Source organism: Ruditapes philippinarum, unplaced genomic scaffold, assembly GCF_026571515.1.
Source record: "Ruditapes philippinarum isolate M1 unplaced genomic scaffold, ASM2657151v2 ctg8563_1_1_1_1, whole genome shotgun sequence".
Classification (NCBI taxonomy): Eukaryota; Metazoa; Mollusca; class Bivalvia; order Venerida; family Veneridae; genus Ruditapes; species Ruditapes philippinarum.
Window position 1 is genome coordinate 1 of NW_026854322.1, and position 14526 is coordinate 14526.

The 14526-nt window shown below is 32.7% G+C and overlaps 1 protein-coding gene across 2 annotated transcripts in view; it reads right to left on the bottom strand.

The window, feature by feature from the left end:
* Positions 1 to 6117: 6117 nt before the first annotated feature.
* LOC132739812 (plexin-A4-like) overlaps positions 6118 to 14526 on the bottom strand; it is a 39338-nt gene continuing 30929 nt past the window's right edge. Inside the window, exons 4-6 of one of the 2 annotated variants that reach the window (XM_060727621.1) lie at positions 9149 to 9337; positions 8193 to 8321; positions 6118 to 6614 (exon numbers count right to left, since the gene is read on the bottom strand). In XM_060727621.1, the coding sequence (XP_060583604.1) occupies positions 6510 to 6614; positions 8193 to 8321; positions 9149 to 9337 (423 nt within the window). In that variant the 3' untranslated portion in view covers positions 6118 to 6509. The remainder of the gene's footprint in view (positions 6615 to 8192; positions 8322 to 9148; positions 9338 to 14526) is intronic. The other variant, XM_060727620.1, reaches the window with a different exon arrangement.

Below are 14526 nucleotides of genomic sequence, written 5' to 3' on the forward strand. Positions count from 1 at the left end.
TTCCTTGACCTTTGACCCCTTGACCCCAAAATCAATAGGGGTCATCTACTGATCATGACCAATCACCCTACCAAGTTTGAAGTTCCTAGGCCTTAAAGTTCTTTAGTTATTGATCAGAAACCGTTTATTGCTTACAAGGTCCAATGTGACCTTGACCTTTGACTCCTTGACCCAAAAATCATTAGGGGTCATCTACTGATCATGACCAATCACCATACCAAGTTTGAAGTTCCTAGGCCTTAAAGTTCTTTAGTTATGATTGGAAACCGTTTTTGCTTACAAGGTCAATGTGACCTTTACCTTTGACCCCTTGACCCCAATATCAATAGGGATCATCTACTGATCATGACCAATCACCATACCAAGTTTGAAGTTCCTAGGCCTTAAGGTTCTTTAGTTATTGATTGGAAACCGTTTTTGCTTACAAGGTCAATGTGACCTTGACCTTTGACCCCAAAATCAATAGGGGTCATCTACTGGTCATGACCAATCACCATACCAAGTTTGAAGTTCCTAGGCCTTAAGGTTCTTTAGTTATTGATCGGAAACCGTTTTTGCTTACAAGGTCAATGTGACCTTGACCTTTGACCCCTTGACCCCAAAATCAATAGGGGTCATCTACTTGTCATGACCAATCACCATACCAAGTTTGAAGTTCCTAGGCCTGAGGGTTCTTTAGTTATCACTCGGAAACCATTTGGTCTACGGACCGACGGACCAACGGACCGACGGACCGACAAGTGCAAAGCAATATACCCCCTTTTCTTCGAAATGGGGGCATAATTACCATAATTAATATGAGCGTCAGTCGGATGAATGAATAAAAATTATCTAACCTTTTCATTATAATAATATAATTTTTTTTATATATACCAAAATATTTTAAATATCTGTATAGATCTACATTTCACTTTCGTTGTGAATGATTATGAAAATCTGGAAACAAAGTGAACTCTCCGAAGCATTAATCACAACAAAATTACATGAAAATTGCAGATTCTTTTCTACGGTCATTTGCACTGTACCTCTGCTCTGGAATGTACAGAAGTTTAAGTTCCTTGCGAAAGTAAAGGCAACTAGTACTGGTAAACTGCTTGCAACGTGCCCAGGAACGGTGGCTGAACTCTGCTCTGGTAAATTAAATGTGGCTAACTGCTGTGATCCAGACAGGTTAAGCTGACACCGACGCTCGAGAAACTAGTATTGTTCTCCTTAATCGTCGAATAGTCGAGCTAAAATGAAACTGCCCTCATAATATTAAATTTTTAATTCACTAACTACAAATATACTATTTTATTCATAACTTAGATCCAGTCCCTTAGCAAAGTCTCTTATTGTAAAAATGAATTACCTGCCCATTTCAAATGTTCTAGCAATTTTAATGTATATTTATATCCGTCATCAATAATGGCAAAACTCCAAATTATGGTTCAATTGCATTAAAACAAGAGCTGCATATGGAATAGCTCGCTCAAATATTCAAAATCAACAGCCTGCATAATAAAAAAATTCTGTTATTCATAAAGTAGTATAACTCTTTGAAATAAAAGCATGTTACAGGGAAGTAACCTACAATAATGATCTCAAAGATGTATTTAGTTTCCAGTGGATTACCTCAATGGTTGTGTACATAAATCTTGTCCTGAGAAATTATTGAAATTTATAGCGGAATATAATTATTTTCTAAACAATGCTTAGGTTATGGGTCTTGAACAGTGAATCAAAAATCACATTTGAAATCTGACAATGAATGTTTATGGCTAAGGAGAAACAAACTTGCAAAACAAATCCTTAACCAAGGGCTAACACAAGGTCAACGCAAATATCAAATTGCAGGTCAGTAAATTAGTTCTGTATTATGTGCATAAAGAAATTAAAAGATATATTTCAACATTTTAAAAAACACACGCAAGGGATTGTTTATTACAAAATGATGTTTCATCGCTTACCAATTCAAAATATTGTTAATCTTTTTAATATAACTTTTCATTTTAATATAAAACAAAGAAGTATGCCTTATTCTCATCGATTCGTGCCTTCTCATCGATTCGTGACCTAAATAATTGTTTGTATAAATACTTCTGCAAGGACATACACCATCCGAAAACTATACAAGTTTTATTAGACACTAGATTTGACAATTCTATCCAATCAAAATGCGTAATTGAACAGGTGTAAATGACCTTACCCTACAATCAGCTGGTGACCTAATTACTTTGAAATATTCGATATTGATGTTTTAATTTATCAAACACACTTACATTTAAGCCAAAAAAATATTCATTATGCTGTAAGAATTTACTTAAGACTTTGAAACATAAATTGATCAGATCGGGCTGAAAATAACCATGCGAACATTTAGTGGTGTGAGCACCTATATTTTGATGACGTCACAGGGTGAATCGGATTTCACGTATCGATGGGTAAGCGTCCAGCTGAGCAAGACAGTCATGGTTGACATGTTCTGTTGCTCTAATCTTTGAGCGATTGTTTTTAGAAGTAATTTAAAGTTTTTAAACTTTTAGATAATGAATTTATTTAACAAATGCACTAATTGAACTGTATGTATGTCTGATATTTGTTGTGCAAGTGCAATTTTTCCAAATAAGAGTCACGAATCGACGAGAGAAAAGCATATCTAATTTACAGTTGACCGCTGTTCGTAATACCCCACCCACTTTGTATTTGTGTTAAGATCAATAAAATACATTTATGGCAGAGTTTACTTATTCTAAAGATGTGTAGATACATTTTTAAAACTGTATTAAATGAAATCATGAATGATATTCAGTTTAAATAAAAGTAGAATAATAATTTACACATATTAAGAGAAGGTGGCCCAGTTTGCAACATATTTTTTCTCTTTTCATTAAAATAAGATGATGAAAACTAGCAAAAAATGCAATAAAGTCAGAATTTATAGCATGAGTGAGTTAAAAATAAATAATTTCATGTTAAATTTCAATTGATTTACAAAACTGAGAAAAGAAATTAGCAAACATAAATATACTAGAATATTTAGGGATTAAGTGGCCATCTTGGACGCCATCTTGGATATCTCAGCTTCGCATCGAGGTTGGGTCAAATGTATATCCATCCCAGAAACAACAGATCCAGATGAACAGTTTGGTGTATGAAACTTGCTGTTGGCTAACATAGACCACTTACCCCTCTAGAAGGGCTAGTAAAATAGGCTGATTTGCAGCACTAATAGCAGTTGCACAAATACAGATTAAAATTCATTTAAACTGGATCATTTAAAGACGACAAAAGGATGTACAATTCATCCGTTTTAGTGATTGTTTATGATTGATTTGTGTACTTAACTTATGACATTAATATCAAAGATTTCTTTAATTCTATTAACAATTAATCAGAGAAAACTGACAATTAATATTAGCGCTAATTATTGCACTGGTTTCGCATTTTTACTGGATTCTGGAAAAGACTATCAAGTAGCCTACAACAATTAAGCAGTCTCAGTGATGTGTATTTACGACCAAAATTCAGGACACATAATTGACTTTGCTTTCAAGTTTCTTAAATATTTCAAACATGAACTATTTATAGATTTAATCTGTCACTAACCTGATTATCTGTAAACCATCATAACACAATAATCAACCCGAAAAGTGGCTACATATGTATAGAATAGAGACATGGTTAGAAGTAATTGTTGGGATAAAATTTCCTCGGATCTTAAATTCGTGGATTGACCTACCCACGAAAACCACGAAAATTCGTGCCCCACAAATAATAATGATTTTACAGTACCCTCCACCCTTGTTGGTGTTTCCCTTTTTTTGTTTTATGAAAAAATAATCTTTCATCATTTCATTGAAACTTTTTCTGGTTGTTTTTTTTCCCCATGCTTTATCATGTTATTTTTGTTATTTTTTAAAAGAATTGACAACAAAATTTACATTTTATTTTTACATTTTACAATAATCTTGGCCTTAAAGCATAAAATCTTCTGAAATAAATTTCACACAATATTTTATTCCCCATCGCCCTTTTTTCCATATTCTTAATTTTTCTTTATAGTTTCTTTTAATAAACCATTTCTCTTTTATACGTTTCGAAACAAAAAACTAAACAAAACAAACACATAAGGGCCTAGTTTGTTTCAAAATTCCTTCAAAGTGTTCAGTAACTGTTTGGAATGTATTTGATAATCTCTCCAAAATGTCTGTACATGTATTGTAAATACTCAAAAGTAAATTTCAAAGCATTGTAATGAAAAAGCATAAAGACTTGCATGGTTATAAACTTTCACCACAGAGAGGTATAAGGCTGATATCTCATAAAAATCTATTCATTATTTCTATTACATGTTTGCTGTCTTAGAAATACAAAGTTATCAAACAATTCCTTCAACAAAGCTTTCTTGTTTCGTATTTTTCTCCCACTGCATTTTTTATGGGAAAGATAAATACTTTGAAATCAATTAAATGAAGGTATCAGTTCTTTACTTGCTAGTAATACAAGGCCAGGAATCTTTTATCAATATTGAATAACATGTTTACAACAAAGGAATATATTGTTGTGTTGCTTTTTTAAACATTTGGTTTATTAAAAAATAACAAAACAAACAAGAGGGCCATGATGGCCCTGAAGTCGCTCACCTGTATATAGGCCCCCCCCCCCGAAGCGGGGCCAGTTTAAACCCCAGGGATTTTATTTGAACAAACTTGGAAGACACCCATTAGAAGATGTTTCATGATGTTAAGTTTTTACTACACACATAAAATGAAAAACAATGACCCCCCCCCCCGCAAGGCAAATTTTAACCCAAGGGCTTTTATTTGAACAACTTGGTAGACACCCATAAGAAGATGTTTCATGCTAAACATCTAAGCTCTAGCTCATTCGTTTTTTTAAAAGAAGATTTTTTAAGTTTTTACTATACACATATAGTTAAAAACAATGACACCCATGGGGGGTAGCCAGTTTTGACCCTAGGGCTTTTATTTGAACAAACTTTGTAGACACTCACTAGAAGATGTTTCATGCTTAATATCTAAACTCTAGCTATTTGGGTTTTTTCAAAGAAGATTTTTTAAGTTTTCGCTTTACAAATATCAGGAAAATCAATGACCCTCGGGGCAGGGCCAATTTTGACCCCAGGGCTTTTATTTGAACAAACTTGGTAGACACCCATAAGAACATGTTTCATGCTAAATATCTTAGCTCTAGCTCTTTGAGTTCTTTAAAAGAAGATTTTTAAATTATTACTATATGCATATAGGGAAAATCAATGACCCCCTGGGGCGGGGCCAATTTTGACCCTAGGGCTTTTATTTGAACAAACTTGGAAGACATTCATTAGAAGATGTTTCATGCTAAAAATCTTAGCTTTAGCTCTTTGGGTTCTTTAACAGAAGAATTTTTAAGTTTTTACTATATGCATATAGGGAAAATCAATTACCCCCTGGGGTGGGGCCAATTTTGACCCTAGGGCTTTTATTTGAACAAACTTGGTAGACACCCAATAGAACATGTTTCATGCTAAATATCTTAGCTCTAGCTCTTTGAGTTCTTTAAAAGAACATTTTTTTAAGTTTTTACTATATGCATATAGGGAAAATCAATGACCCCCTGGGGCGGGGCCAATTTTGACCCCAGGGCTTTTATTTGAACAAACTTGGTACACACTTACTAGAAGATGTTTCATGCCAAATATCTAAGCTCTAGCTCTTTGGGTTTTTTAAAAGAAGATATTTAAAGTTTTTTCTTTCGGTTGCCATGGCAACCAGAGTTATGCATGAAATTAAATTCTTTGAACAATTTTTAAAGGTGACCACCAAAGGAACATTCCTGTGAAGTTTGGATGAAATTGGCTTAGTGGTTTATGAGGAGATGTCATTCAAAGTGAAAGTTTACGGACGGACGCCGGACGAAAAGCGATCACAAAAGCTCACCCTGTCACTTTGTGACAGGTGAGCTAAAAAAAAAAACAAAAAAACCTCTCTAATGTTGTTAAAATAGCCAATATTAATGGAGCGAATAAAACTATTATGAAAAGATTTGTTTCTACATAGTATCATGTATCAGTTAAGCATGTCTCTCTTAAGCCTGTTGCTGGACTGTAACAATGTTAAGAGTACAGACCAAACATGTTTTCTTAAAAATAAACTTTTTTGTTTTGGTTCGGTTTAATGTCACCTTAACAACCATGACACTGTAAATGTCATATGATATTCAAGCTTTACTAGTGGAAGATAACATCAGGTGCTTTCCAGTGCAAAAATTTCAGGCACAAGCCTGCACCCAAGTACAACAACCAAATTTTCCTAACCTACCTGGACAGTTTCCTTACATGAAATAATCTTAAGTCCCAGACTAGGATTCCATGCCACAGCAATAAGGTTTTTTGAAGTAAAAAAAATTGTTTACCACTTAACCACAATTTTTTTTTATTTGCATCAGGATTGGAAAATTATATATATCAGTAGACTAATTGTTTTGTGTGGAAATTCCACCAATAAAGTCCAGTAATTCACTATAACCTACCTATTCTGTAGAACACACCAGCCACAAACTGAGTCAAACAAACTAGTACATTCCTGGCAAGATGTCTTCACCAAACAGTGGTCTATGTCAACCTTCAATAACTGTAGGATAAAATCAAATTGTATTTCCATAAATATATAAAAACAATTATATATTGTCTTAAAGATATAATATAGTGATAACTTGATACACATAGAAGAATGCCTCATTTCAAAGATCAAAATTTGTTAACAGCCTTATCTAAGTAACATAGCTTTTCGCATAGGAAAGTATGTGGAAATCAAACCATTTGCCATGAAGTGTACATGGATTCAACATTAACCCCTTTTGGGTGAGAGATAAATGACCATTAGACTCCATGACCATTATCTACAGTCACACACCCAAGGATCATACTCAATACAAGTTATTTTGTTATTTAAAAGCCCCTTGAATAATAATATACAAATTCAAAAATATTCAAAGCAATACTTGTCTATTGTACTTACTCAGTGGGCAGGGTTACTTTTTAAATCATAGCTTAATGTGAGTGAATTTTTATAGATAAAACTCCTATTAAAAAGTGGGGAAAAAAGTGTGCAGTAAAGAAAATCTATAGTAAAACAAAAACAAAAAAACTCAAATGAAAAAAAACCTCCCAGCTGCCTGGCATGATCTTGAAATAACTTCTCCATCTTAACTATATAATGGCAATTTATGTCAAACTCTGAGCATATAAATGACAACTTTTATTTAAGCTGGGCAAGTTTTGTGAACAGAAGCCGAGTTTGACATCAGTAATTGTTGTAATGTCAAAACATTTTACAGGGTAAATTTTGTCAGAATCAGTTATAAAGCTTGATCAAAGAATGATTAAAATAGTATAAATGCCTGCCATTTGTAAGCTTGTGGGCTTATAAAACTTCCAGACACATGGACATTTATTATTTGATAGGGTGGAATCAAAATTCATACATAATCCAAATTTATATCTAAACGAAGCCTGCAATGCCATACATTGTGAAATATACTATTAAAAACTTCAAACTGTGACAGTTCAGTCAATGTTTACATACATTTATGACATGATTTTCTCAAAGATTTAAATGTACATTTGTGTGTTTCCTAGTTTTCAGACATGAAGAAGTATGCGGATTTAAATGTTTTGTGTCATTTAAAATAGGTCATAGCTACTTTAAGTGGGTTTATGCACAATTTCCTTTATGTGTCATTTGCTTTTTAACATTGTTTTACATTAGGTTGGTTGCATACTTAAAACTTCCTCGAATGATGAAACTAGTTATCATAATATCTGATTATCATAATATCTGATTTTCCAACATTCAATATAAATAGGGGCAAGAGATTTTAAGTCATTCAATTTTACAACTCATTCATAGGGGCATCCTAATCAAAACTTTTTTTTAAAACAAGGAAACATTACACAAGACTAAGGTTCTTTGACACAATAGTTAGTCAATACATTTTAATTTATGGAACACAATTTCTATTTATACTTGTGCTGTTTTCGAGACTCCGTAAAAACGATATGGTTCAGGCATGCATTTTTTTATGTGACACATCATACAGCTATAAATATTAGTAAATGCACAGCAAAAGAAATATTTTAAATTTTTTTATAACTGTAAACTTTCTTTACTATGGGTATGCAATGTATAACTATTATATAAACTGTATACCTTTGATTTTGTCATAGCATAAAGATAATTTCCTCCCTGGTTGAGAAACATTGGGCTCATCACTTCGTAACCAGCATCAAGGTCAGCTGTGGTGACCATGGTAACTAGACCATTGTCAGCAACTGTCACCTTTCATAAATATATATATATTATAAGATACATAAAAGTCTAAATAATGTGTTTAAATTCCTGCTACTTGAGAGAGACTGTACAAAGAAAAACATTTGAGACATAAAGATATAAAGGACATTCTCAACAAAATATCACTTCGCTCAGAATCAAATGCTTTTTTATTCATATAGATCCAATATCATAAGCAAAGAAATTTTGTGGATATTGTTATAACAGAATTATTATAAAAATCTTAATCTGTCTTCTTTAAAATCCCATTCTTCGTTTTCCAAGGTCAACTGAAAATTCATCCCTTCGGGTTACAACTTAAGCTGCTGAATTTCTAAAATGGGCATGCTCATTGTCCATTTTTGGTACTGTCCATCATCATTTTTGGGGGAAATGAAGGTAAACATTTGAGCCGTGTTATGACAAAACCAACATAATGGGTTTGCGACCAGCATGGATCCAGACCAGCCTGCGCATCCGCATCTCAACAAAATATCAACAAAATTCGCTTACAAACCCTTTTTACAAGTAGAGAAACTGATAGCGAACAGCATGGATCCTGATCAGACTGCGCGGATGCGCAGGCTGGTCTGGATCCATGATGGTCGCAAACCCATTATGCTGGTTTTATTGTGACACGGCTCATTTGAAATTTAGTCAGTGAACAGTAAAGAGCCTATCAGACTGTACAGATGTGCAGGCTGGCCTAGACCTATACTTGTGGCAAAGCCTTATCGCTTTCATTTCCAGCAGTGTAATAGTTAATACAAGTTGTTTTATAATTCATGGATAAACTCCGATCACAGGGGAAGTTCTAGTTTGTTTTTTTAACATACCTTTTGTAAAGCCCCATTTCTTGTTCCAAGGTAAATTGTTGTATGCTTATTCTCCCTTCTAGTTACAATGGCCGTCACAAATATACTTGGTAGCGTCATAATTGGACGCTGGAACAATGGCATACTTCCCTCAATAGCAGAATAATCTTCGGATGTTTCTGATTGGCCACACAGGTCAGGTTTAGCCATCTAAATAATGAAATAACACAAAAATAAAAATAATTTTTCTTTAAATTTTTTAATATAATTATATTTCTATTTTATTTTGAAAATTTTAATTTTAACAAAACTTCTGAATTTTGTAAATACATGTATCTTTCATTCAATGCAACAATGAACATAAGAATTTTTAGACAATGTTACTACAGTGACAAGATAAAAACCCACTTGTGTTTTTTTCCCCAAATAATTTGGAACTTTACAGATTATAAAATACATTTCTAAAACGCAGCATTAATAATTTTCATTTACATGAGGAAAACACATTTATGTTATCTTATACCATTCTGTTCTAGGTTTTCACGATTTGGGTTAAATATTACGTATTATTATATAATCTATAAATAGCTTTGAAATGCCTTTCCCTGATTGGCTAACAAGCAATTTTTTGTAATAAATAACAGGTCAATATCAGAGTATATTCACTGTTTTTTTCCTAAAAATAGATTTTCAGAGTATTTTCACTGTTTTTTCTTCTAAAAATAGATTTTCTGGAAATCCCTAAAAGACGCGAGACTATTACGTGATGTCACGTCAAGTTTGTTGTTATTATTCTGAAAAAAACGTTGAGTGGGGTGTACATAAGAGTCAAATTAGTCTTTTTGAGTTACTGTTTTACATTTTTAAGAACAATAGGGATTAGCATGCCAATGGAAAGGGCCAAATTATGGAAAAAGTAGACAAGCTGTAAAAAAAAATGATTTCCGTCATATGCAATAGCAGATGTGATAAGCCATATAAAAGCTATTTATAAATTATATAATAAAACAGATATGTACTTTTTAGCTGTTGAATATGATGTGATATGTACTGAAAAATTAATATTGACCTCGGCTATCGCCTCGGTCAATATTAATTTTTTTCAGTTCATACCACATCATATCGCCTCGGTCAATATTAATTTTTTCAGTACATATCACATCATATTCAACAGCTAAAAAGTCCATATTTGTATATTATTTAAAAAGAGCGATCAGTTATCACATGTCGTCTGATGATAGATAATTGCATGTTGTAGCTACTGTGTAGCAGGAGACACAAAAGTCATTAACAGGCCAAAATGTTTTTTTTATTCAAGGGCCATAACTCAGCCGAAATCATTCAACTGGAAAACTTGTTTTCTGTGCTCAAGTACTTGAGGTACCGATCAATCCTGTAAAGTTTCATTTAATTTGCATTAGTAGTATAAGAGAAGTAGTCCTGATAAAACTTTAAAAAAATAAAGATTATTAAAGTGCCATAACTCTGGCTAAAATTGTTTAACAAGAAAATGCTGATGATATGCACAACTAAACTTGGTACTGATCACTCCTGTAAGGTATGGATGAAATTGCGCCAGTTTCTGAGGAGAAGTCAGTGTAAGTTTTGTGATGGACGGACAGACAGATGACAGAGAGTGATCCCTATATGTTGCCGGCAACACAATAAAGCCACATTGTGATTCTCATTTTTAAAGTTTGGAGTATACAATTTTCACATCACATGCAGAAAAGGACACACCCTCCCTCTTCACCGCAACAAACTATACAAATTCCATAAAGTATGCAATACGGTTTTGTAATCCATAGGTTTTAGAAAATTGAAGAAAAGAAGTACTTAAAACCGTATCGGCAAAATGTGTACCTGAAAAAAACTTCATGCAATTGTTTTGCTTTTTCTCATTTAACATATTGTCAGCCTGCAGACAAGAAAAAAAAGAATTCTAACAATTTAAATGTCAGACAGATAATTAAAATTTCATTTATGGGGTATTGTGATCTTACAAATTTTCAAGTCATACCTTTCAGAAATGGTGGAACCTTCAGAGATTGAAAAATTCAAACATCCACTTGTAATTACAAATAGAATTTAAGAGAACTTGATGCAGGACGAGTAGAAAAATATTGTCGCCTGCACATTGGATTTAGACGCTACCTGTCCTTCAGGATAAGTATATCTGAAAATATTTTTTTATGCCTGACCTTAACCTGCTATATTTGTGTTTGCCTAGATTTGAATTTGGAACAGTCCATTCAAAGTTAAATGGATTTGAATATCAAAATACCAAATATTGATGAGTTACCAACAGTAAAGAGACTGGTCAAACTGCAAGAAAATGCAGGCTAGCCTGACCTTGTCCAGTACTGGTGGCAAAGGGCTAATCACTTTCGTTTCAGCAAGTTAGTAAAAGGGAATAATCTTTCAAACATTGTAAAATATTAGAACAAAAGTCTCTGATTGACAGGATACTTCAAAAACATAATAACTTATCATTCCGAGTATGCATTTTTCCTCCCCTCCCCTGCAAAAATACAAAATTGACTAATTCACTGTAAAACTCATTATAATAGCACATGCGCGTACACAGCTGTCTCCCGGCTCCAAAGGGAGTTCAGAATGGTACCCAGCCATATAATTTCTATTTGATCAGTACCAAGTCTCATAATTTCTACATATTCCCAGTCAGTGTGATCTGACTGACAGGGACTACTGTTAGCCAGCTGGGGAAATCATAAAATACAAAAAACATCATGTAATCTGTTGCAGGGTCTGATAAAATAAACCTCTTTACTCTTCCCTTTCCTCAGCACTTTTTTTAGTATGAATTAATGATGTCTATATTGGCTTTGTGTAAGTTACGTACCGGTATGATGAAGTTCGTTTTTATAGCTTTTGTAGATGTACCGTTACTTATATTATCATTAATTTACAATATTCAAACATACAAACCTGAAACAAAGGACAGATAAAAGGTATCTTGTATAAATGAGTTCCTCAGAAGCTGACTAGTGACAATCGAAGGTGAATTTTCACAAACAAAATTTTTTTATCAAATAGGTAGAAAAATAATTATTACCCAATTATCAGTAAATAGAAATAATATGAACCATTGTCAGAGAATACGACAAGATATGCCAGTTGCTTGAAAGTAATACAAGAACCTGGATAAATTAATGACGATAGGGGAATATCTGTGATTCAGTTGAAATCTATGCTAGAGTAATGGGAATACATTCAATAGATGTAAAGACTGACCTTTTTCATATTATACGCAACGACCTTGACAAGCCCCATCAGAGCCCCATTGAAGGAAAAGGCTTAAAGTGCTAGGATACTTTTCAACAAATCATCTTAAAATATCAGGCAATAAATGACAGCTTTATGAGGAAAAATACAATCTGTATTTCAGTCTCAATGATCTTGACCTTACTGACCTCAAGCTCCACCTTCCGATGACCACATGAAAATATCCTCCCCCAAAAAAATAATAAATTCCAAATTTGTGTCAGATACAGGGTTTTTTTTTTTTTTTTACAACAGTTTTTACTGCAAGATGTGGTCCAAGCCTTTCTTTGGGTGAAAAAAAGGGGGCACAAAATGCAATTTCATTCTTTAGGGGAAAATTGACAATTATACATAATTATTAAACAATTTAAAACCATGTTTTATTAACAATAATAACACTCCTATTAACATAAGTAGATATTTTCTGATTCTGAGTACAGAAAAAAAAAATTGAGTACAAGAATAAGGTTTAGGTGCAAAATGCTTGCAGTATAAAGTGTACTGGGGTACCTATATCACTCATGTGGTTATAATACCCGGTTTATATCACCTAAATCCATTAATATGGCAGCATCCATTATTATATATACTTATATGCTTTAAAATCATTTTAGCCTGCAATACCATGATCTCAGTATCATAATAACAAAATTAAAACGAACAGTATTGCAAAAGTGGTTTTAAAGAACTTTTTCTGGAATATCTTTGTATTTCAAATTTTGATAAACTGATATATTCTTTAGTATTTCCATGAAATTCCAATTACATTTGCCCTTTGATCAATCAGAAGGCATATCATCTTATAAGTGTCTTAAAGTAATGAATATTAAAACATTGAGTAAATTCATGACCACATAATTGTGTGAATGATAAGCATGTAATTTCTGCTAAACTTATCAACAAAAGAACTTGATATTATGTAATGTTTTACATTTAACTTCAAACTGTCAGATCTTAAATTTAGATTTTCAAAGTAGCATTTTAGCTGTCTTAACAAATAATCATATACATCCCTTGCCTTGTTTTTTTAAGATTTCAAACTGCTTAAGTTTCCCCCTAACCAAAAACATCTTATCATTTGATACAACTTAATGTGACAAGTTGAATAGAAAAGACATTTGACATGGCAATGTTGCAATTGTAGAGCTATTAAGGCAAAAGAAATAACAGAAAAAGAAAATTGTTTCTAATTTTTTCTCTTGAATAAAATAAATGATTAATCACAGGCTTTTCATTTATTACTCTAAAATACGACTTTCTTTCGACAGATGACTGCAATAGACTTACTTTAAATAAATTTTGTATAAATCAAATCATTATGAAAACTTTAAAGTTTAGGAGAATTGATAAAATCAAAAATTTTCTTCTTGATGTAATGAATGTATTGATGGCTAAATATGAACCAGGCATCACTGTGACAACACTTTTGTTGGGTTTAACATGGCACCGACACTTGCATCATTTATCAGAGGGGTGGGGGTGGGGGAAATCAATTGTTAGTAATATATTGCCCACTAAACATACAAATGAAAATTTTCTTTAATTTACTTTATAAATATCATATAAATAAGTAAAAAATGTTTCAGACAGTTTCGAAATGTCTCCCATCCAAATTATTCAAGATCTTCCGATTAAGAATAATGCATTTCATGAATCGTTATGCACCAAAATAGCAGACATGTTGCTCTTCATTGTTAATTGCTTTCCATCTTCTACATACAAAATACAATCACGACAAAAAAACAACTATCATGTACCACACTCTAGTATGCAGGGGGAAAAAAAATCCAGAATAAAACAAACTAAACAAAGTATCTATTAAATTACTTGTGTGCACAAAAAATGAAAGGAGCATTTGGATCATTTAAGTGCACATAAGAAATCGAGATGAATCTGCGGGATTTAATTTTAGTGTAATAGGTTCACATAGAACTTGGAAAAGAATAAAATCGGATCAGCGGAATACATTCTGGTGAACCAAGCACTTGAAAAGAAAACATTTAAAGGCAGTCAAATAGTGCAAATATATTCAATAACCTTTATATATGCAAAAACTTTATATTTTACTTCCTATCCCAAGCTCCAATCATAAATTAATACAGTAATTTGGCAAC